The following is a 25,382-nucleotide window of genomic DNA, read 5'->3' on the forward strand; positions in this document are numbered from 1 at the left end:
CCCGAGTAAATACAAAATGCAGTTTTGAAATTATGATTTCATTTATTAAGGGAAAAACGCCGTCCAAACCTGCCTGTCCCTATGTGAAAAATCTAATAACTGGTTGTGCCACCCTTTGCAGCAACTACTGCAATCAAGCGTTTGCGATAACTGGCAAGGAGTCTTTCACATCGCTGTGGAGGAATTTTGGCCCACTCTTCTTTGCAGAATTGTTTTAATTCAGCCACATTGGAGGGTTTTCAAGCATAAAAGTACTGTTTAAGGTCATGCCACAGCATCTCAATTGGATTTAAGTCCAGACTTTGACTTGGCCACTCCAAAACCTTAATTTTGTTTTCCTTGAGCCATTCAGAGGTGGACTTGCTGGTGTGTTTGGGATCATTGTCCTGTTGCATAACCCACATGCGCTTGAGCTTGAGATCACAAACTGATGGCCGGACATTCTCCTTCAGGATTTTCTGATAGAGTGCAGAATTCATGGTTCCATCAATTATGGAAAGTCGTCCAGGTCCTGAAACTACAAAGCTGCCCCAGACCATCACACTACCACCACCATGTTTGACTGTTGGTATGATGTTCTTTTTATGAAATGCTGTGTTGGTTTTACACCAGAAGTAACGGGACACGCAACTTCCAAAAAGTTCAACTTTTGTCTCATCAGTCCACAGAATATTTGCCCAAAAGTCTTGGGGATAATCAAGATATTTTTTAGCAAATGTGAGACGAGACTGTGTGTTCTTTTTGGTCAGCAGTGACTTTTGCCTTGGAACTCTGCCATGGATGCCGTTTTGCAGCTTTTTTCCCGTAATAGATTATATCATCATTTAAAAACTGCATTTTGTATTTACTTGCATTATCTTTGTGTGATATTAAAATTAGTTTGATGATCTGAATCTTTTAAGTGTGACAAATATGCAAAAAATGTAAAAAACAAAAAACCTTTTCACAGCACTGAATATAAATCTAAATTAGGTCAATTTATCAGGTCAATGTATAGGTGAATGGTCAGGGTTTTTGAGGATTTAAAATCTGTTAAATCTACTGAGCAGTTAAATTAAATCTACTTAAGTCAAAACTGTACCAATGTAAAGCTGTTTAAATCATTTTCAATGCTATTTTAGGACTTAAGGTTTAATGTATTGGCTCCATTCACTTTCTTTTTACGTAGCTCATTGAATACCTGTTTTTTTGTTTGTTTGTTTTTTTTTTTTTAAGAAAAAGTGACGAATGGAAAATAATTTGGAATATTCCTTGAATGTCAAAAATATAACAACTAAAGCCATGCAGGTGTGGACAATTAATATTATCTAATAATAATAATAATCTCTTAGCCTAACATGTCACGCGATGCAATACAATCCTAGTGTGATTTCTCAGTCTCTTTTCTTTTCTTTTCTTTTCTTTTATTTTCTTTTCTTTTCTTTTCTTTTCTTTTCTACCAGTTTAAATGCTTCAGTTTGTTTTTATATTATATTATATTATATTATAAACCTAATAAATCAGCTCATCAAAAAAAAAAAAAAAAAAAAAAAAAAAAAATGAGGGAACATTTGTTTCTCTCAGGACACGCGTTTTAGAATTTGTCTTATAATAGAGACATTTTATGCTCACAGCAGCTTTAATGAAAACTGAATCTTTGAATAGAGCAAGCTGATGGACAATGAACAGAAACCGAAACATGCTCTTAAACAAACACGATGACAAGACTACATAGCACAGATTAGCATGTTGACATTCAACACAAATCCTAGCAGGTTTGTCTACACCTATAAATGAGGCTAAGAGTACAGTAATATTAAAACAATAAACAGAGCCACACATAACAAAAGACATGTGCATGTGAGACTAGTACAGAAGATCTCAGTGGTGCAAGAGTTAGTGATCGTCTCAGAGCAAGAGAAATTAGAAAGGAAACGAGGAAATCCAGGAGGTTAGTCTATCAAACCTCCCTGCTCAGGTTCAGTGGCACACTTACCATCTTATTTTTGACCAGTTTTTCTATAGCACTGACAAGCTCAGCAGCACTGGGGACGTCAGCCGAGCTCTGCCGTGCAGCCAGCAGCACAGACGACTACATGACAGCAGGTGAGGAGGAGAGAGACATTAGCAGGAGGAAAGAACACACAGGCAGATCAGAACAGCAAGTGCTCAGGATGCTGGGTTAGCCCAGTTTATCAAGCTTTGCTTTGGGGAGAAGAGAAGCAAAGGCCATGCCAAGAACATGCCAAATATTTCACCTCCAAATCAAAGGAAAAATAACTACTTGTAGTCTCCATAAAAGAAAATGACACCTACTTTTAAGACCTTAACAAATTGTGCAAAGTGACACTGCAATTATTTTTATCACAATTAGTAATTTCTCCCCAAAGATAAATTCTTCCCAAATTCTCATTATTATGATTATTTTTAAATGGGTAAAACAGATCTAATGTATAATATTCATATTTTACGACAGCATTTGTTGTATACACTACTGTTCAAAATTGTGTGGTCTAAGATTTCTCTATAACAAGTCTCTTATGTTCACCAAGGCTGCATTAATTTGATCAAAAATACTCTATAAAAGGATTATTGTGAAATATTATTACCATTAATAGACATCTGCTTTCTGTTTGAATATATTTTAAAAGGTAATTTATTACTGTGATGAAAAGCAGATTTTTTTCAGCATCATTTCTCCATTCTTCAGTGTTGCATGATCCTTCAGAAATCATTCTAATATGCTGATTTGCTGCTCAAGAAACATTTCTGATTATCAATGTTGAAAACAGTTGTGCTGCTTAATATTTATTGTGGAAACTGACACATTTTTATGATTCTTTGATGAATAGAAATGTTGACTAGAATAGAAAGAACAATATTTATTTGAAATAGAATAAATAATATTTCTTTACTGTAAATTTTTAATTCATCCTGGCTAAATAAGAGTATAAATTTTTTAAGCATGAAACAAATCTTGTGAGAATTGAATTTCTTACTATGTTACTGTACAGAGAGTCTAATAATAATAATAATAATAATAATAAACAATGCAAATAATGGGAATTACAAAAAAATGAGAGCGATAATCTGGGTTACATGAATAATAATAAATGTCGCAATGCAAGCAATCACAATGGTCTTAAAACTAGTCTTTAGTTATTTTATTAAATGCTTTTTTACTTTCGATTTTGGAGGGAAATAAGGACACATTCTTTTTTAGATTCACCCTGTCAGACAGCATTGGGTTGTAAACGCATTACAACTGGAATCGCAAGGCACAGCGTGTGAAAGAGCCAGAGTTGAGTGCAACAGTAAAAGTTTCACAACTGTGTGTGTGAGGGGGCTATGACTACGAGCGAGGCAGGTGGAGATAGTTATGAACATATGATGAGTGACAGTATGCAATTAATTAATTTCTCTCCACATTAATAACCCTGCTGATCTCTCCTATGACTCGACTCTCCTCACACTCCTCCCTCTCTGTTGAGTGTGTACCTTCTCTTCCTGAGCAGACGGGTCTTTGATGATCTCCATTGGAGGAGGGAGGGGAGTGTGTGACTCGTCCTCAGGCTCTTCCTCTCCTCCGCTGTGCATCCCTGATGAAGATTTGGAGAGTGTTCCCTCTTCTTTACGCACTCTCTGCAAACACAAGAAGTCAATCGGCAAATTCACAAGATGTTATATCAGTTCCCAGTGACTACAGAACAGATCACTCCCTTGTGAAAAAGAAGTGCACTTTATTGTATTGAATGTGCAGTGTACTTCAAATCTTAAAAGTGTGTATATAAAAAAACCCGGTACTTATTATTATTATTATAATTAATGAAATAAGGCCACTTTATAAGTGTGCTTGAAGAGTTTGCATTCATGAATAAAGGTTACAAAAAAAAAGTTTTACATACATTTTACATATTTTAATAAGAATTACATTTATTTGGATGTTGACTAACATAAGAAAAAGCACATTTAAAATATTTGATATTAATTTTTAAATATACTGTAGTATGGTGTATTTTTTACAACATTAAGTTAACATTTTGAATTTACTAATTGCAACTTTATTATTACGAATGTATAAATACAAATATATTTAAATAAATGATATACGTTTCAATAGAAATTACAATTTAGTTTAGTTTACCATAAGTTCTTGCCAGTAGATACAGCAATATGACTGTGCTATTTTAAAAACAAAAGAAGCTAATTTTGAAACTGCGTACAAAGATGTACTTAAGTCCTACTTAAGTTGGTCAAAAAAAGCACTCTTACATTCAACTAATTGCATTTAATACAAATCTAAACATAATACAATGGTTAGTCTTAAAATACTATAATACTATTTTTTTAAATTGTATTTTCTGTAATAAGTACTTTTTGTTTTTAAATGTATGCTAAAATGTATGGCTTTTTCACAAGGTTCATTAGTTGTAGAAACATCTTTGAATGCCAAACAGCCTACAGAGAGGCTAATGTACATAATACTTGCCAAAATAATTGCCAGAATAAAACCTCATTACTTTCAGTGATGAATAATCATCATAGAAAATTATGAACACCAAAAAGAATCCTCAAAATATGCACTGTGGCACAGTTTTGCAATCGTGAGCACCTCAAAATCTAGTTTATAGAACAATCATTGATAGTTATGTTGCTTTGTATATTGAACACTGATGTCATACTACTAAAATCATATTACTGAGGACCATAAATGACACGAAGCAACACATTACAGTGATATTATCACACTTATGTCTAAAAAAATTCTTTACCTGTGATAAAATCACTGTAACTAACACACAGCCTCGAGTGGTTTATTGCTTTATTATTTGGCTTCAGTGCACTAGTTTAAAAGCTCAGAGTTTGTTGTTGAAGAATTTGCTCTGAAAGAAAGCAGACGCGGTTAATATGGGCCATTGTGGTGGGGTTCACATACCCTGCTTGAGAAATACAGAGGCTCTTTTGTACCAGCACATTATATGGCACACAGCTTTAAAAAGTCAGGCTAATCATCACCCTCCGATCTGAACGGCTGCTGCCGGGGCAATAGCAGCCCTTTAATATGCCAATAATACAGCATACTTTTCTCTGTATGGTCATGATTGCATAAAAAAATGGTGATGGAGAATGAAGGAGCGGTTATAAAACCCTGACGTAAAAGCTGCTGTCCACCGTCACCACATGCTATTACACAAATGTAAAATATTGACAACAAACCTTGTTTTAGGCAGAGGTGGGTAGTAACGAGTTACATTTACTTCGTTACATTTACTTGAGTAAATCTTTTGAGTAACTAATACTTTTAGAGTATATTTAAAATTGGGTACTTTTACTCAAGTACATTTTTAGTGAAAAAACAGTACTTTTACTTAGTTACTGTGGGCGACGCTCCTCTCGTTACTTTATCTTAATGCAAAAATGCTTAAATTTATTCCAAACGCGCAGTCTACCTTTCTCTGGGCAACGAGCGATATCCGTTCGCGAATGATTCATTCTTTTGAGTCAATTCTGTTCGACGACTCGATCAAACCAGTTGGCAAACCAGTGAATCGGTTCACGAATCAATTTGAATAATTCGTTCATTTCCCTGCCGCACGCTGAAGCGGTTCTCACTCAGATAACAGAAAGTTTATGAACATTAAGAGCGTTGAAGACGTGGCTTTGGATCTACAGTCAGTTGAAAGCAAATCTGCAAAGGCTATGGTTTGCTAGCTATGAAGATCTTCATTAGATGAACACCACGTGTGCTGTCGGTTCCACAGGTATAGATTCGTTTACAGTACACGAACCACTATGACATTACCAGTTTTTTGTAAATGTACCTTATACATTAAATACAATCTAGAATTAATTCATTAAATAAGCTGTCACAGAGTATGAAATGAACACCCGCCAAACCCGCGTTAGTTCCAGGAGGAATGCCTTTGCTTAGACACAATTAATGTTGATATTTTAACAATATTTACGCTTGCAGAAATAAAGGCCACATTTGTTTACATTTTGCGGAACAGACAGAAGAAGACCCGTCATATGCATTTATTTCGTTATGTTCAGATGTTCTGTAGCAGTCTTGTGAGGAGATTTCTCTCTTCTCCATGTCAGAGGTTATATACATACAAAAAACATAATTAATAATTAATTAATATACTTAATATACTTTAAAATATAATTTAATTCAGTGATGCAAATCTGATTTTTTAATCAGCTGTTACTCCAGTTTTCAGAGTCATATCATCCTTCAGCAATCATTCTAATATATTGATTTATTATCAGTGTTGTTGAAAAAAAACAGCATATGCTAGTTTGGTATGTTTTGATGCTGGTTTATGCTGGTCTTTTGCTGGTTTATGCTGGTCCTTAGCTGGTCTTAAGCTGGTCAGATCATATTAGGACCAGCTTAAACCAGCCCAAACCAGCATCCCATGCTTCAAAACATACCTATACCAGCATATGCTGGTTTTTTTCAACAGGGTTTTGCTGCTTTTTTGGAACCTGTGACGTTTTGTTCACAATTCTTTTATGAATAGAAAGCTGAAAAAAACAGCATTGATAATAAATCAAGATATTTGAATGATTTCTGAAGGATTATGTGACACTGAAGACTGGCTTAAAGGCTGATAAAAATTCATTTGCATCACTGAAATAAATTACATTAAAAAAAACATCTTTTGAACGGCAGTTATGTGTGTGTGTGTGTATATATATATATATATATATATATATATATATATATATATATATATATATATATATATATATATATATATATATATATATATATAGTATCTAAATATCTATACATCTAAATAAAAATAGACTATATTCAGTATATGATCCAAAGTAGCATTTCCGGACTGAGTAACTAACTACTTGAGTAGTTTTTTTATCCGATACTTTTTTACTCTTACTCAAGTAACTATTCAGACTATTACTTTTACTTTTACTTGAGTAAATATTTCCACAAGTACTTTTACTTGAGTACAGTTTTTGGGTACTCTACACACCTCTGGTTTTAGGGAATTCTTATGGAATTGCAAAAATATTTGGTCACACTTTATTTTAAGGTCAAATTATCTTTATTAACAAACCATTAACTATGACTTTTGCCTCAGTAAACACCAAATTTGCTGCTTATTAATAGTTAGGTAGTTGTGAAGTTTAGGTATTGGGCAGCATTAGGGATGTAGAATATGGCCATGCAGAATGTGCTTTGCTTTATAAGTGCTAATAAACAGCCAATATGTTAATAATAGGCATGCTAATAAGCAACTAGTTACTAGTAAGAATTGGTCCGAATACTAAAGTGTTACCAAACATTCATTAAATAAACTATGGTGATTTAGCTCAGTCTGTCCTGACTTTACTGATAAGACTGCACTGGATTTCTGTAACAGCTGTTATTGATGTGTAATTAAAAACATTGTAATTTGTTATTTCTATTGGGACAATCAGTTTTTTTTTTTTTAAGTGATGATATATTTCCTACTTAAAAAACTTAGTTGAGGGAAAAAAGACTCATGGAGACTTTAATGCTGAAATAAAAGTAAAAACACCTATGCAAAACAACAAAATATACAAAAAGGTCCTGGTCTGGCCATGTGAGAACTGGAGAACAAAAACACTGTATTGGAGGGATAGTGATTATCATCATGGTTTGATAGACATACCATAGTAATAATGGTAATGTTTGAAGTTCTTTGGATTATCATGGTATAAAAATGTGATAAGTCAGGGTCGTGGTATTATAATTTAATTCAATCAGATGGCTGTAGTTTTTTCCTCAATGTAGTATAAAAAATATTAACTTAACAGTAATTTGAAAAAATGTACAGTACCTCCTCCAGGGTGTCATCCTGTAGTTCAGGCGGCCCCAGATCTATGCTCTTTCGTCCATCACGTTTCTGCTTCTGTTTGCTAGGGATCTTCTTGATGTTGCTGCCGTGACTGAGGCGCCGGACAGGGCTGGTCAACCACTTTTTCAGTGTATTTCCAGAGCGCTTTGGTCCAGGTGAGCTGCTCTGCAGGGAGTTCATGGACGCCTGCGGCTGCAGTGTGGTCACGGACTCTGTCTTCCCTTCTGGGCCGCTAACTGCATAATTTTCTGTAGGACAAAAGAACAGAGAGGAAGGGTGAATGAAAGTAAAGTTCATTATGAAGGTGATGATCAGGCCTAAAACAACTTTTAAGCAATAGGGTAGAGTGGGGGAAAACGCCCCCACTGACTGCTGACTGTGGACAGCATCTGTGGCATGTTGTTGATTAAGATATTCCAAAGACTCACCCCTCAGATTGTTAAAGAAAAAAAGCAGAAAATATATTTACAATAAAAAAAAAAATAAAAAAATAAAAAAAAAAACTTACAATGGAAGTCTAACAGACAAGGAACTTAAATAAATTCTTTAGTAAACATGTTTATTACGAGAGTTATTAAGTTTGAATCAATTGAATTAACCCAAGTGAACTAGTGAAATATTTATTTCCTCCCAGTCTCATTCAAAATCACTTAAACAAGTCATTTTCAATCAGCTCTCTTCTTTCCTGTCACAAAAATTCGCTTTAGTCAGGCATCAAAAGAGGACATTCAATAGGGACTCAGTCCGGAAGCTCTGCAGTTGGCAAGACCCACTTTCAGATTATCAATACTCAATCTCCTAGCTTTCGAAACCAGACTACCAAATCCTCCTGTGTATCATCTCAAGCCTTGGTTCCTTGGAATCTGCACTCAGTACTCATTCAAGGTTATTCTGGGTTATTTTAATGTGTTTAAGTCACATTAAAGGTGCACTAAGTGATTTTTTTAAAAATGCTTTTGACCACAGTGTCGGACAGAGTCCCAAAACACACTTGTACCCAATCAGCAGTAAGGGGGAGTGTCTTACAATGATAGAGAGAAGAGAGCGCTCAATTTGAGTGCACAGGACAGATATTAACAGATCGACATGGCAGATAAAGAGGAAAATATCAGAGAAACAAAACATTAAAAAGAAGGGTTACGATCAGGTAAGAGGAAGGACCCACGTAAATATCGGAGCTTTCCAATGGTGGAGAGAACTCAAGGAGCAGGAAGGGCTCGAATTGGACGCCGAGGTTGCGTTGTTTCTTCTTGACAGGTGTGTAACATTGATTTTGCTTTGTTTCACACAACTTATCCATGGTTGGCTTTTGTTTGAATATGCTTGTGTGTCATCTTCACTTGTTTTTGTGATCATCGTTGCCATGGTTGCGTACGTACGTGTGGGGTGGAGATTTCAAAATGGCGAGGTCTTGTTGGGGTATGGGCATGTTTGTTCTGGTGCTTTCAAATATCAACATCGTTTGGCAAAAATCACTTAGTGTACCTTTAAATTTCCACAGAGGTTCAGGGTTCAGTGCCTGGCCCGCTTTTCTTCTCAATATATACATCAACACTAGGACCTATCATCCAGTTTCTATTACTTTTTACGGTGTTCAACAGCATTCTCAGATAGTATAAATAGACAAGTTAATCTGCTTAAAAGGAAATTAAAATGAGGAATCAAAGTAATCCAACAAATAAAGTTTTCAGCAGTATCAGCAATAGATGGACTCAAGGGCTAAACCTAGACCGTATCCTTCAATCAGACACAGCTTACAGAAGTGCAGTACAGGAAGAATCAGCAATGCCAAATGTTTCAAATCTAAAACCAGCCCAACATTAACCGACTCCTGCTAACTGGAAACCAAATATCACAATTCACTGTGAATAACGATAAACAAACATTTCAGATAAGAACGGAAAACACCTACAGAGCATCACAGTACTGCTATTCTCTTCAAATGTAACACTATACACACATTCGTTCAAAGTTATTGAACACCTTCCACAAATGCAAACCACACACCTAACAAAGTCAATTTTCTAGCAGACATTACCCACACTACTAAAGAACATTGCATCTAACTCTTTGACACGGTGACTGCTATATCATATAAAACGATTGTAGGCTATTGTAACAAAGTCTTTTCTGCTGTGTGTTCAAAAATTGGTGATCACTGAATTACAATTAGTTATAAATTAAATCAAATTTAATGCATCACATTTCATTCTATAAATAAACTGGTATATGATGCTTAATATAACTGCTAATATCAGCAGGTTTTTAAATGATCAGTATCCATCTAATTAGGTAACAAACAGGAGACAGGCAAACAGTATATAACATTGCTCATCATGTGAAATTAGTATGGTTATCAGGGACATTTTTAAATGTAAGTGCATTCCTAATTCTAATCATGCACAATGCGCATCTCACTGAGGCATCACTGAAAACATTCCATGTATTTTTCTCTCTTGGGCATACAAGCCGATTCATGATAAGATCAAGTATCATTACCAGCAGAAGGACTTGTTCTCCAAAAGCCCATTTTTTTGATGACATCTGTGTGTATTGAGTACGGCCTTTAATGGCTGACTTATTAGAGGAAGTGACCTTGTGAGAGATGATCATAAAGCTTGTGATGAAAACAAGGGAATTTCTACTACAACCAGTGTTGCCAGATTGGGCGGGTTTCCACCCAATTGTGAGGGTAAATATTGGCTTGGGCGGGTGGACAATATTTGGGCTGGTTTGGGGTCAGTTTGGCGGTTTTCAAACATATAAATTATACAGACTAATTGGTAAACATACAAGCCCAAGTGTGCATATACAGCATCCAATCAGTCATCATGACGTTACTAAACATACACACACACACTGCAAAGACGACTAGTAATGATGCTGACGTCGCAGCTGCAAATTGAGCCAATCATGATCAGCAGACAGAAGTGCTCATTCATGAGTGACGGGGCTTTTAGCGCGATAATGGATCTGATTTTGAATGTGTAACTGTATAATTGATCATAATGCCTAAATAAATTTAATTAGAGTGGAGAGTGTTTTAACTCTCAAAACGTGAATTACACCTGTTGAGGGAGAGGTGACACGAAGGCTCTATCACTGCAACTCCGAAATCAGAGCACAGTTAAATCAAAATCCATTTACATCTATACGATCCTGTCTTTTATCTTTTAAACGGTCCAGATTGGTACATACTTGAAAGCTGCTGGACTTGTTAGTTTTGACTGTGCAAAGTTCTGTATTATGTTCAATATGAACTTCACGAAATACTTCCTCTAGTTCTATGTGAAATGGAGCGACACGAAGGCAAGTGCATTATTGTTATTTTTTTATTGTCGGATTATCATACATTATGCATCAAAGAATGACACAGTTTTGACTGTCATGGTATGTGCATGAACAAGTGTGAAACATGTAATTACGTTGCTTATTCCGATCAATGTTTTTATGAGCTTTTGGGCTGGAAATCGTCAATTGTCCAATCTGGCAACACTGACTACAACACACTGATTCAGCAGAAATCACAGCCGTCTGAACTGAACATTGTGCTTAAACAGAACGAACGCTGCTCTTCACACATGTGAGCCATTCACGAGAACCAGCCATCACAGCAGTGCGAGTCCATCTGCTGTTTGATGGAGTGCATCCCGTCAAGTGCTACAGTGCTTTTTGAAGAGCGAACCTGCGTAATAACACAGACTGACTGACGACAGACGTGCAGTCTTGTGAGTGTGTGATTACGTGTGGAGTAAAGAGAGGCTTTAATGAGAGCAGTCATTAAGCACTGCCCTTTACACATACACATACTCTTCTCCTGCTGCTGCCTCAGTAACCGAGAGACAGACAGAGAGTTCTTTGTTCTTTTAAGTGGTCACATCACATTTACACAGAAAGCAGCATCTGGATCATATGACTACTTTTACTACAAAGCAAAACCAGCTAACAGGAACTACCCATTGACACATTAGAGTCCTGCTCCTGCAATAAATTTTTGCAGAACCGCACAATGGGACTTAACATGTACAAGTATACAAAAATTCTGAATAAAATGTGACTTTGGCAAATATATTATAATGTGCCGTCAGTCTGTTACTCTTCATTTGGGTAGTAACTATACACTCACCTAAAGGATTATTAGGAACACCTGTTCAATTTCTCATTAATGCAATTATCTAATCAACCAATCACATGGCAGTTGCTTCTCTCTCCACCCTCAATACCACGACTGAGGTGCCCTTGAGCAAGGCACCGAACCCCCAACTGCTCCCCGGGCGCCGCAGCATAAATGGCTGCCCACTGCTCCGGTGTGTGTTCACTGCTGTGTGTGTGCACGTTGGATGGGTTAAATGCAGAGCACGAATTCCGAGTATGGGTCACCATACATGGCTGAATGTCACTTCACTTCAATGCATTTAGGGGTGTGGTCCTGGTCAAGACAATCTCCTGAACTCCAAACTGAATGTCAGAATGGGAAAGAAAGGTGATTTAAGCAATTTTGAGCGTGGCATGGTTGTTGGTGCCAGACGGGCCGGTCTGAGTATTTAACAATCTGCTCAGTTACTTGGATTTTCACGCACAACCATTTCTAGGGTTTACAAAGAATGGTGTGAAAAGGGAAAAACATCCAGTATGCGGCAGTCCTGTGGGCAAAAATGCCTTGTTGATGCTAGAGGTCAGAGGAGAATGGGCCGACTGATTCAAGCTGATAGAAGAGCAACTTTGACTGAAATAACCACTCGGTACAACCGAGGTATGCAGCAAAGCATTTGTGAAGCCACAACACGCACAACCTTGAGGCGGATGGGCTACAACAGCAGAAGACCCCACCGGGTACCACTCATCTCCACTACAAATAGGAAAAAGAGGCTACAATTTGCACGAGCTCACCAAAATTGGACGGTTGAAGACTGGAAAAATGTTGCCTGGTCTGATGAGTCTCGATTTCTGTTGAGACATTCAGATGGTAGAGTCAGAATTTGGCGTAAACAGAATGAGAACATGGATCCATCATGCCTTGTTACCACTGTGCAGGCTGGTAGTGGTGGTGTAATGGTGTGGGGGATGTTTTCTTGGCACACTTTAGGCCCCTTAATGCCAACTGGGCATCGTTTAAGTGCCACGGCCTACCTGAGCATTGTTTCTGACCATGTCCATCCCTTTATGACCACCATGTACCCATCCTCTGATGGCTACTTCCAGCAGGATAATGCACCATGTCACAAAGCTCGAATCATTTCAAATTGGTTTCTTGAACATGACAATGAGTTCACTGTACTAAAATGGCCCCCACAGTCACCAGATCTCAACCCAATAGAGCATCTTTGGGATGTGGTGGAACGGGAGCTTCGTGCCCTGGATGTGAATAAATGTAAATGTAAATGTGCATCCCACAAATCTCCATCAACTGCAAGATGCTATCCTATCAATATGGGCCAACATTTCTAAAGAATGCTTTCAGCACCTTGTTGAATCAATGCCACGTAGAATTAAGGCAGTTCTGAAGGCAAAAGGGGGTCAAACACAGTATTAGTATGGTGTTCCTAATAATCCTTTAGGTGAGTGTATTAGGAACTGCAACATTACATGCACTAAGTTAAAAATATAAGTGTGACCTTTGTAGATGAAAGTGACATGAACAATTCAAACAAAAACAATATACAGTAAATACTCTATGCAGTTTATTTTATACAACTTAAATTATACAAATATTTCTCACATTAAAGGAATAGTTCACCTAAATAATGACAATTCTGCCATTATTTACTCGCCCTCATGTCATTCCAAATCTGTATAAAAAGATATTTTGAAGAATGCTGAATCCAATGACTTCCATAGTAAGGGGAAAAAATACTATGAAGCCAATGGGGGGCCAACAACTGTTTGATTCAGCATTCTTCAAAATATCTTCTTTTGTGTTTAACATAAGAAAGGAACTTATACAGGTTTGGAACGACATGAGGGCAAGTAAATTATGACACAATTTATATTTTTGAGGTGGATTATAAATTAAAATAAGTCAGTGAATTTTATTAATTTAACTTGTCATTGGAAGGTATTGCATGTGAGGGATTTTTCAGGAATTGTTTAAAAATCCCAGAAGCTAACTTACTGACACTGTCAAGCAAGGTACTTTTGGACTCTTTTCCATTCCCAGCTTTCTTAAGTGTTTATTTAACAAGCATAATGTAACTTAAGAATAAACTGACTTTTACAGTACTACGGTATTTAAGAAAAACAATGTGTGTGTATATTTACATACAGACATCGATAGATTATAAATCACCAATTGTGACATCACTTCCTTCATGGTCTGCTCTGCTACTCACAGGTACTTCACTGGCCTTTTGAAACTTAATCCAGTGGATCTGTGCAGTAAAAAATACCACACATGGCTTCTTTTGCATGTAAGTGTCTTGAATGTCCAAATACTCTGTGTTAAAATTGAAAGACACAGTGGCCTCATTTAACACAATTCATACGAGCCAGAGTTCCCAGCGCTGTTGTGAAAGAGTGACTGATACTCCCTCATACTTCTCATAAAAAACACTGAAAGTGATGATGTCATGGTTATTAATTTGACATGAACAATAACAACGTGAAACAAGTCAAGAACTAATAAGCAAGCTGTCATTTAGAAGCATATGCTCTGGACAAGTAAATGTACCAGGATTTACTCTCAACATCTGCTTTAAAACTAGTAGTTCTGCTCCTGGATGCTGATTGTGGCTCCAGCTATGCTTTCCAGCAGGAAAACAGCGACTGCATTTTCTAGCAAACGGAAGAATGTTTTTTTTTTTTTTTTTTCACATAGTACAACTAATATATCATAACTCAACTTAATACGCAGAGACAACAATAAGAAATTATTTCAGCTTTAGGTTTCAATTTAAATTTAAAGATTCATTATCTGAGAAATATGTACTATCCATTCATAAATTCATAAAAATACGTACCTCTGTGCATTTTCTGTGCAACACCGTTTTTACGTACTTTACTGCACATTTCGCCGCAGTTTCAAAGAGAATGTCCACTGAGTGGCGCTAAAACACAGGTTAAATACGTGAACCCTATGGCACGTTTTTATTATGTTGATATAGGTACATATTGCTGTGTTTTTATTATGTTGCTACAGGTACGTTCTGCGGCGGTTCAGAATTCAAATATCCGGGGTCTGTCCCTAAAAGTTAATGCTCTATCGTGTTGGAAATATGCCCTACACCAAACCCAACCCTAAACCTACCCGATAGTGTTAACAAATGCAAAACTGGTATAAAAACATTTGTTGATGCAACCGTGCCATTTCTACTTCCTTTTATGCAGATTTGAACTTTTGTCGAACCGTAGTTACACGGGATTCGAACCGGAGCTCCTCGCCTTCTAAGTACGGCTCTGTACTCCGTAAGCTACCGAACAAACTTTCCATCTATGAAAACCCATAGTTACGAGGCTGGATATGTGCGATGCTAACATTCAAAAGCAGTTTTCAAATCTCCCAGCATATTAATATTGTTTGAAGTCGTAACATGATATTCTTAAAGTAATTGTGCGAAAAATAGCTTTATTAATCAAAACTCCGTAAATTTGTGTGAAAAGGAGTAAAAGGTATCACAGTTTTACTGCCTCTAGTGTTTGTTTCTTTAGGAAACTGAAACTGCAGTAATTGGTACGCATTTCGTGTCTCGCTAAAAAGTGCACCCAGGTACGTAAATGCCATGAGACTAGGCTGACTGAACAATGTGGCGTTTCCCACACGACTTCCTGACACACAGAGGCGCGTCTGAGTGAATGGTTTAGTCTTCACTGAAGCAAACAGGCAGATGTGTCCTCTTATCGGTTGTTGAGTCTTTGCACTGACATTCCTCGCTGTCAATAGAAACCCAGGCATGTTTTAAAACGTGTGGCATTTTTCCAGATACTTCACAAAATCAGATTCTTCTGAGCCGAGCTGGTTCTGAAACACACAGGCAGTCCAGACGGACCGCATTCCATTCATAGGTGAGGAGTTTCACATGCTTTAACCTGAAAACACACCTCACCTCACAACGCATTTCTGCTGACTGTACATTACAGGCATTACTGACTCTAAATGTCCCAAGCGCTCAAGAGGAAGAAAAACAAGGGAATCATTCCCATGTTCCCACATTATCTTTCTCTTAAAGCCATCTTCAAAGAGCCACCAAAGCTCTTCTGATGAAAAGAGGATTTGAACTAATTTACTCTTCAAAGACCGCAGGAGTCATGTTCAAGCCCTGGACAGAATGACCAGGCTGCACATACACAGATAATTTAGCATAATTGTGTAACACAAGTGTAATCAAAGTAACGGTTACACTTTATATTAAGGTGTCCTTGTCACAGTGTAATTATACATTTAAGTACTGAGTAATATTAATTAACTACATGTACTTACCATATGGTTAGGTGTTAGGATTAGGGTTTCTTGCATGTAATTATGCATAATTAATTGTAATTATAATAGTGCGTACATGTAACGTGTAACAAGGACCTTGAAATAAAGTGTTACCAAAGTAACTATATACAAAATTATTTTGACGTCTATACATGACGTCAAAATAATATGACGCCTATTATACATATACATAACATTAGGGTAAAAAAATACATAAAAAAAAATGTATATTATAATTAAATATTATAATTATATATATGGACAGTTTCAGTGCTAAAATCTGATTGGATGAGATGTGTTGGAAGTCATTGTAAAAAAGACAATATAAGTTATTTTTGAAAATTTTAACTAAAACTAAATACATTTAGAAAAAAATACATATTTAATAAAATTAAATAGTCAAACTTTATTTTAAGGTCCAATTCTCACTATTAACTATGACTTTTGCATCAAACTCCTAATTTGCTGCGTGTTAATAGTTATTAAGGTAGTAGTTATGTTTAGGTATGAGGTACAATTAAGTGTTCTAAAATATGGTATGAGAATTGGTCCCTATTAAATAGACATATTCAGCTAGTTGCAACATTTCTCATTTTCATTTTGTTTACCTTGAAGTACTAAAATAACTAAACTTAATAAATAAATAAATACTATATTGAGTTTAAAAATAATACAAATGACAAAAAAATTTAATTACAAACTGTAAAGTTTAAGTGAATACATAAAAGTATTTTGCAATAAAATATGAACAAACTCATTGTACTTATTTTTTGATGCAAGTACACAGTAGTTAAGGCCACTTAATATTAGGTGGGACTAAAAAAAAAATCTAATTCAGATTATTAACAAAAAACTATAATATTACATGAGCGATACCAAAATCACAATGATGCATACTTGTTATGCCACAGTCTAAATACTACAAGTGAGACAGTGCCCGACAAACTAATCACCACCTCGTGTTAAACGCCATGAGGTGTAGACTACTACAGGTTTCTTGTTTGGGACATGTCCTGCTTGATTTTTTGCATTCCTTCACATTTTGTCTTTTGTAATACTGTAAAGCACGCAATGCATCAGGCCCGTGCAGACTGGGTATATTTCTATATGTTGAATAGTATACAGTGATAAGACCCTAGTTATCTACATTCTGAGTCTGTGTCAACTACTAGAAGATGCAGAATTAATCTGGAAATACAGATATGGTGTTTTTGACTCTCACGCACAACATCTCGGTGGGGCATGCGAGGGACAGCGTCTCCATCTGACCATCAGCCCGCTGAAGCTGCATGCATATGGAGGATAATTTACATAAAGCAAACACTGGCTCAGTCTAGTCAACTATTTGACTTGATAACTATTTGCAAGTCCCAGGACAAAAGTTAAGTTGGGATCCTTCACCAAGACACCTAACCCTTTTGGCAATGACAAGTCCATGGGTTGAAGCTACTTCAATAATGTGATATTTATCCACTAGAATGTTTACCAGGGGAACCCCGCCAAGACAAATGTGTAAGTGTTTTACCCCCGTAACGCAATTTTTAAAGGGGAACCCCCTTGAAACGTGATTGGGCTAGATTTGGGCTAGTTTTGAGTAGCAATTGGGTGGGTATTGTTGTGAAAATTGGCAACCCTGCTTATAAAGCACATATTAATGCCTTATTCTGCATGACCATATTCTACATCCCTAATTGGTAACACTTTAAAATAGGGAACACTTATTCACTATGAACTATGACTTTTCCCTCAATAAACTCCTAATTTGCTGCTTGTTAATAGTTAGTAAGGCAGTTGTTAAATGTAGGTATTGGGTAGGATTAGGGATTTAGAATAAGGTCATGTAGAATAAGGCATTAATATGTGTTTAATTACTACTAATAAATGGCTAATATTCTAGTAATATGCATGCTAATAAAGCAACTAGTTAAGAGACCCTAAAATAAAGTGTTACCCCCTAATTCTACCCAATACTTAAACTACCTTACAAGCCTTACAATTACCAACTACTTTCCTAGCTATTAATAAGCAGCATATTAGGAGTTTGAGGCAAAAATCATAGTTAATGGTTTGTTAATAGCAAGAATTGGACCATAAAATAAAGTTTGAACATTTAGTAAAACAGATAAGAAGTGCTCAAGGAGTGAAGCACAAACTATCACCCATTGTAACCCCTGATGAGAATCTCAGATTACTACAGAGGACAGAACCTGTAATAAGTGCACTGCATTGATGCATTCATGCCATAATTACTAGATGACAACCCGGACGTTTCACTCAAAGCCATTCACGACCTCAGACCCAGAAATATATGTTACTATGACAACACTTAACACCAAAATTAATGTGTAATTTGAGTAATCAATAGACAAAACCACAATACAGCAAGTAACAGTGGCTATCCAAATTCCTTCATTATTGAACTTAGTCTAATAATGACAGTTTATTTAGCTTATTGTGCCAGACTTTAGAGAGTCATTCAACTCTGTGCTCATTACATTATACTGTACTGTATGTCTTTCATTTATTTTATTTTTTTTAGATTTATCTTGCATTATTTAGACATTAACAACAGTCGAGCAAGACAGAATCTAACTGGAATGGGACTGAAAAGTCCATGTAGGTCTCTACCTGTGGGAGTTTGTGGGTGGGAGTGAGACAAAAAGTAAAAATTGCAGGCGGGAGCCGGAGGAAATATCAGGAGCGGGACTGAATCTTGCAGGAGTGTGTTGAAAATCTGATTATTTGTGTATCTGATCGGATTGTGTATTGACTGTCCGCACGGTGTACTGCAACTGTTCAGATCTGATTGTCCCGTAGCGCTCTCTTTTTATTGACTATCTGCATTGTTGTCTATGGCAGTGACGTCGCGTTGGTAAGCCTATGTTTACAAAAACAACAAGAACAGCAACACAGTTTTCAATACAGATGTTGTCTTATTATTATAAGTTAATAATTATAATACATTTATTATATGAATTATAATACATTTTATGAGACAGTGGCCGTCTGAAAGGTGGGAAGTTGGAATGAGTGGTTTTATTCTGTGCTGCCGTTTCTCCATCAGTCTCAAAACGCTAAGAGGTGTGTAGACTAGCAGTATATTGTCTTTTTCTGCTTGGCTTGCAGTTCGCAACAACACAACCTTGTTTCTGCAAAGACATTCAACATGTTTTCTACAAACAATGTCTTATGTTTTCTGTGGCGTGAGAAAGTGACACCGAAAAGGATTTACAAAAATGCAATTTTAGTTTCAAAACACATATGAAATGTAGCTTGTAGCTTTTGCCATTCACACTTGCTAAATATGATCAGATTGCAATTTGATATGCACAAAAATCTGATTTAGACTGATGGTCTGAACAAGGCCCAAGTTGCAGCTGTCAGTTTATAAGTTGTTTCACAAGTTCTATGCAGAAGCGAATGCTAGAATTTCATAATTAACACACTTTTACTAATTGACAATATACTTTTAAAAGAGTTAAGCATTTCAATTGCCACCCTTTGGGTTAAAGCTGAAAAACCCCTCCTTCTAAACATCCAAAAAAGAACCCTGAAATTCTGGAAACACATAAAAACAAGCGACCCCAACACATACCATTACAAAGCCCTAAAACACCAAGAGCCGAGTGTAAGTAAGAGTCACCTGTGCCAGCTGGTGCTGAGACTGACTGAGCTCACACACACACACAGAGATCAGCCAGCCTCAGGACACACACACACACACACACTCACACACATTATAAACACAGAAAAAGACAAGTACATCACCCATTGGACAAACACAATTAAAAACCAGCACAAACTGGAATGTTATTCACCCCTAAATCGAGAATACACTGTTGCGATCTACCTGAGCGCCGTGAGTGATGTGAGACTCAGGAAAACACTGACGATGTACAGACTCCGTGAACACAGTCTGGCCGGAGAGACGGGCCGGCACAGACAGACTTGGCTCTCCCGTGAGGACAGACTCTGCTCGCACTGCATCCTGGGAGTGACGGAGACGGAGCTGCACTTCCTCACAGAATGCACAAAATATAAAGATATCAGAGACCACTACTACCCCAAAATTAATAAAATATTCCCCCAATTTAACACCTGTAATCCAACCCAAAAACTCAGTTTCATTCTTGGCGAAGAAGCCAAATGTTCTAATATAGCTGCAAGATTTGTAGCATCTTGTCATCTCCTGAGGGACAGCCAGAGAGAAACAAACAGCCAATAAACACACACCCATTAGACCTACACACATGTATATAATGTATACAATGTTCAAATTTCTAAGTTGAGTTGTTACATGATGTCTGTAGTATAATCTATTTATTATTATAATTATTTATTAATATTTTATTAATACAATTTTTCTTTGCTATATCTAGCCATGTGTTTATATAATATAATATTTTTTTTTATTTAGTTTCATTATTACTATTATTTTCTCTAGGCTTTACTAAATGTTCAGAAATTCTAAATCACTTTCTATGTTGTTTTAATGCTTTGGCAAGGAGAGGAGCAGAGAGGTACTTCAGCCTGACATACAAGCATACCCTCATCTACCCATGACACAAGACAGAGTAAACAACTGCAGCTCTACAGCCAATATAATTTTAAACCATGAGCCAGCGATATGAAAGACATGCAAGATAAAACTATCACTTTAGAAAAAGAAACACACTTTGGCATACTTTTTTTTTTTTTAAGTAGATTGCTCATTATGAAGATAATATACTTAAATGCAAACTGAATGTAATATTTCCAGACACTTTTTTTGCAAGTTATTTGTAATTAAATGTTAATTAGTTTAATCAAATTAATATAAAATACAATTAGTTGAACATAAGCATGCATTTTTGACCCACTTAAGTAGAATTTAAGTGCAACTTTATATGTAATTTCATAATTACTTCTGTCTTTGAAATATATTTAAAGTGTACATTAAAGTGTCAAATGTCCTGCCAAGTATTTATGGTATTCTAAAATATACTTTAAGGTCATTGCAATTGAAACTTGCACTGTATGTCATGGATTTAAATATATTTGTACTCACCATGGTGTGAAAAAGTTTTTTTAATTCCTGTTTTTTAATTTTTTGCTAATTTGTCACACTTGAATGATTCAGATCAAACTAATTTTAATATTACACAAAGATAACCCAAGTAAATACAAAATTCAGTTTTGAAATAAAGATTTCATTTATTAAAGGAAAAAAGCTGTCCAAACCTGCCTGGCACTACGTGAAAAAGTAATTGCCCCTAAATCTAATAATTGGTTGTGCCACCCAACTACTGCAATCAAGCGTTTGCGATAACTGGCAATGAGTCTTTCACATCGCTGTGGAGTAATTGTGGCCCACTCTTCTTTGCAGAATTGTTTTAATTCAGCCACATTGGAGGGTTTTCAAGCATAAAAGTACTGTTTAAGGTCATGCCACAGCATCTCAATTGGATTTAAGTCCAGACTTTGACTTGGCCACTCCAAAACCTTAATTTTGTTTTCCTTGAGCCATTCAGAGGTGGACTTGCTGGTGTGTTTGGAATCATTGTCCTGCTGCATAACCCAAGTGCGCTTGAGCTTGAGATCACAAACTGATGGCCGGACATTCTCCTTCAGGATTTTCTGATAGAGTGCAGAATTCATGGTTCCATCAATTATGGAAAGTCGTCCAGGTCCTGAAACTGCAAAGCTGCCCCAGACCATCACACTACCACCATGTTTGACTGTTGGTATGATGTTCTTTTTATGAAATGCTGTGTTGGTTTTACACCAGATGTAATGGGACACACACCTTCCAAAAAGTTCAACTTTTGTCTCATCAGTTCACAGAATATTTGCCCAAAAGTCTTGGTGATAATCAAGATATTTTTTAGCAAATGTGAGATGATCCTGTGTGTTCTTTTTTGGTCAGCAGTGGGTTTTGCCTTGGAACTCTCCCATGGATGCCATTTTTGCCCAGTCTCTTTCTATTGTTGAATCATGAACACTGACCTTAATTGAGGGAAGTGAGGCCTGCAGTTCTTTAGATGTTGTTCTGGGTTTTTTTATGACCTCCTGGATGAGTTGTCGTTGCGCTCTTGGAATAATTTTGGTAGGCCGGCCACTCCTGGGAAGGTTCCCCACTGTTACAAATTTCCTCCATTTGTGGATAATGGCTTTGACTGTGGTTCGCTTGGGTCCCAAAGCCTTATAAATGGTTTTATAACCCTTTCCAGACTGATACATGTCAACTATTTTGTTTCTCATCTGTTCTTGAATTTCTTTAGATCGCGGCATGATGTGTTGCTCTTTAAGCATACTTCACTTTGTCAGACAGGTTCTATTTAAGTGATTTCTTGATTCAACAGGTCTGGCAGTAATCAGGCTAGGGTTTGGCTAGTGAAATTTAACTCAGATTTCTAAAATAATGTGGTAGTTCTTTCATGATTTAACAGGAGGTGGCAAGTAATTTTTCACGTAGGGGCAGGTAGGCTTGGACCGCTTTTTTCCCTTAAATGAAATCATCATTTAAAAACTGCATTTTGTATTTACTTGCATTATCTTTGTGTAATATTAAAATTTGTTTGATGATCTGAATCTTTTAAGTGTGACGAATATACAAAAATAATAAATATATAAATAAATAAAACAGGAAGGGGGCAAAAACATTTTCACCGCACTGTATACATTTTCAATGGTGAAGTTGCAATTTGGTACATTTAAAATATATTAACTTGAAATGTAATATCAAATATCACATTACAGTTAAAATTAACATCTTTATACATGCTATAGCATGTTAGTCAACAGCAAAATTGGTGTACTTCTTTAAAGAAAGACAAACAATTATTTAAACAATAATTTAAAATGTACTTTAAAACTTTTAGTTTCACATTATTACAAAGTGCATTTTTACTTAAGTTTGTTAAACTGTCATGAAAGTGAACTTAAGGTACACTTAAGTGGACTTTTATAAAAAAACAGTTTAAAATATATAGTTACTTTTATTTTAAGGTGTTCTTGTAACAGTGTAATTATACATTTAAGTACGGAGTAATATTAATTTACTACATGTACTTAATATATGGTTAGGGTTAGGGATACTTGCATGTAATTATGCATAATTTATTGTTATTATAATAGTAAGTACAAGTAACATGTGCAACAAGGACACCTTAAAATAAAGTGTTACCAAATATACTTTTAAGATCTGGAGTACACTACAAGTTCACATTTAGTACAGGTGAGCACACTTCTACAGGTCGCATAGGTGAACCAGCTCAGTACATGTATACATCATATGCATAAAGCCTTTGTTGTGCCACAAACTTGCACTATGTATATTAGTTCTGCACTGACCAGGTCTAGAACAGCATCTGTGAAACCCACCTCCTACATGACAGCAGCAGCAGCATTTAGTGAGAATCCAGCCGCAGCAGGAGCTCACACCCTTATCACTCCTCATGACCGTTCAGAGATGCATGTCTCAACACAGAGAGATGTTCCTGGAGGACTGCACTCGCACCAATGAGTAATTACTCTCATTCAGCCTGACTTTAAAGGGAGAGAGAGAGAGAGAGAGAGAGAGAGAGAGAGAGAGAGAGAGAGAGAGAGAGAGAGAGAGAGAGAGAGAGAGAGAGAGAGAGAGACAGAGGCGGAGCAACAGGACTCTCAGGTTTCACTTTCAGACAAAGGCCGCAGTCAGTTTGCTTGACGTGATAACATGAACCCATGACAATGTGTCCAGCTATAGTATGCTTACAGGGCATCACAGGGGTCGACACTCTCTCCGACTCTTTTTTCTCTTACTTCTCTGAAAGCACTTTAAATGAGAAGCCAGTGAAAAAGGAAACACACATTCCCGTGCCGATAACTTGAGCTGAACTTCTGAACTGGACAAGAGAGAAAAGACTCACTGATGCCTAAAGTTCATGTCAGAATGAGTGAAGATTACACGAACTTGATACAGAATGACTGGCTGTTGTTGTTGTGGCAGCAGGTTAAACTGTGTTATCAGGAGAATTGTCACTTTCTGTGTGACGCAATACTGTGTCGCTGGAATGCCAGGAATCAGCCCGCACAATAAAAAAAAACAAGCAAAAAAAAACAAAAAAAAAACTTTTGTACATGCCTGTTTCTAAGTAATAAACAACACATTCAGGTCAGAGATTTAAAGAACTGATAACTGCATGAGAGTATAAACAGCCCTTATGTGCAGTAGCGCCAAAATGCATTTAGACATGTAAACCACATGTGAATCATGTTGATAGTTAATGTGACTGTCTACACCTATGGATACTCTGTCAGGACACCTGTGTGAACTTGAGGAGAACTGACTTCACACACACACACACACGCACGCACGCACGCACACGCACACACGCACACACACACACACACGCACGCACACGCACGCACACACGCACGCACACACGCACACACACACTTAATTACATTCAATTAATCAATTACTAAAACACCAGTTAAAGCTCTCTGATTCCAGCTGGACATAAATCAGTCATTGTTGGAACTATAAGAAAATGGTAAAGTAAGTTAAAAAAAAGTAAAGTCGTGACGTATTGTCAAGTATGGTGACCCATACTCGAAATTCGTGCTCTGCGTTTAACCCATCCAAGTGCACACACACAGCAGTGAGTAGTGAACAAATCCACACACACACACACACACACCGTGAACACACACCCGGAGCAGTGGGCAGCCAATGCTGCGGCGCCCGGGGAGCAGTTGCGGGTTCGGTGCCTTGCTCAAGGGCACCTCAGTCGTGGTATTGAGGGTGGAGAGAGTGCTGGAGATTCACTCCCCCCACCTACAATTCCTGCCGGCCGGAGACTCGAACCCGCAACCTTTCGATTACGAGTCCGACTCTCTAACCATTAGGTAAATTAAAATTTGTGAAAGAGAAGAGTGCATAATTGTATCGAATGTGCACTTGTGTTCTTCAAATCTTAAAAGTAGATTTAAATAAATAAATAAATAAATGATTAAATAAAAGACCAAAAAGAAAGTACACATCCATGACTGTATCATAAGATGCTAAAAGTGCACTTTGTAATATGAAATTAAATTTAAGTACATCTTAAAACATTATTTTTAATAATCTATATAATATTTAAAACAATTAATGTATAATTTAGTTTAGTATA

General features: G+C 36.6%; 1 protein-coding gene across 2 annotated transcripts in view; it reads right to left on the reverse strand.

Annotated features, from left to right (window-relative positions):
* Window positions 1-25,382, reverse strand: part of LOC306876618 (kalirin-like) — a gene marked incomplete at its 3' end in the record, with an annotated part of 270,920 nt that overhangs the window by 24,258 nt on the left and 221,280 nt on the right. For both annotated transcript variants that reach the window (XM_079427930.1, XM_079427929.1), the window contains exons 35-37: window positions 7,815-8,080; window positions 3,478-3,621; window positions 1,976-2,071 (exon numbers count right to left, since the gene is read on the reverse strand). In XM_079427930.1, coding sequence (XP_079284056.1) covers window positions 1,976-2,071; window positions 3,478-3,621; window positions 7,815-8,080 — 506 coding nt within the window. The remainder of the gene's footprint in view (window positions 1-1,975; window positions 2,072-3,477; window positions 3,622-7,814; window positions 8,081-25,382) is intronic.

This window comes from Barbus barbus (genome assembly GCF_936440315.1).
Source record: "Barbus barbus genome assembly, chromosome: 11".
Lineage (NCBI taxonomy): Eukaryota > Metazoa > Chordata > Actinopteri > Cypriniformes > Cyprinidae > Barbus > Barbus barbus.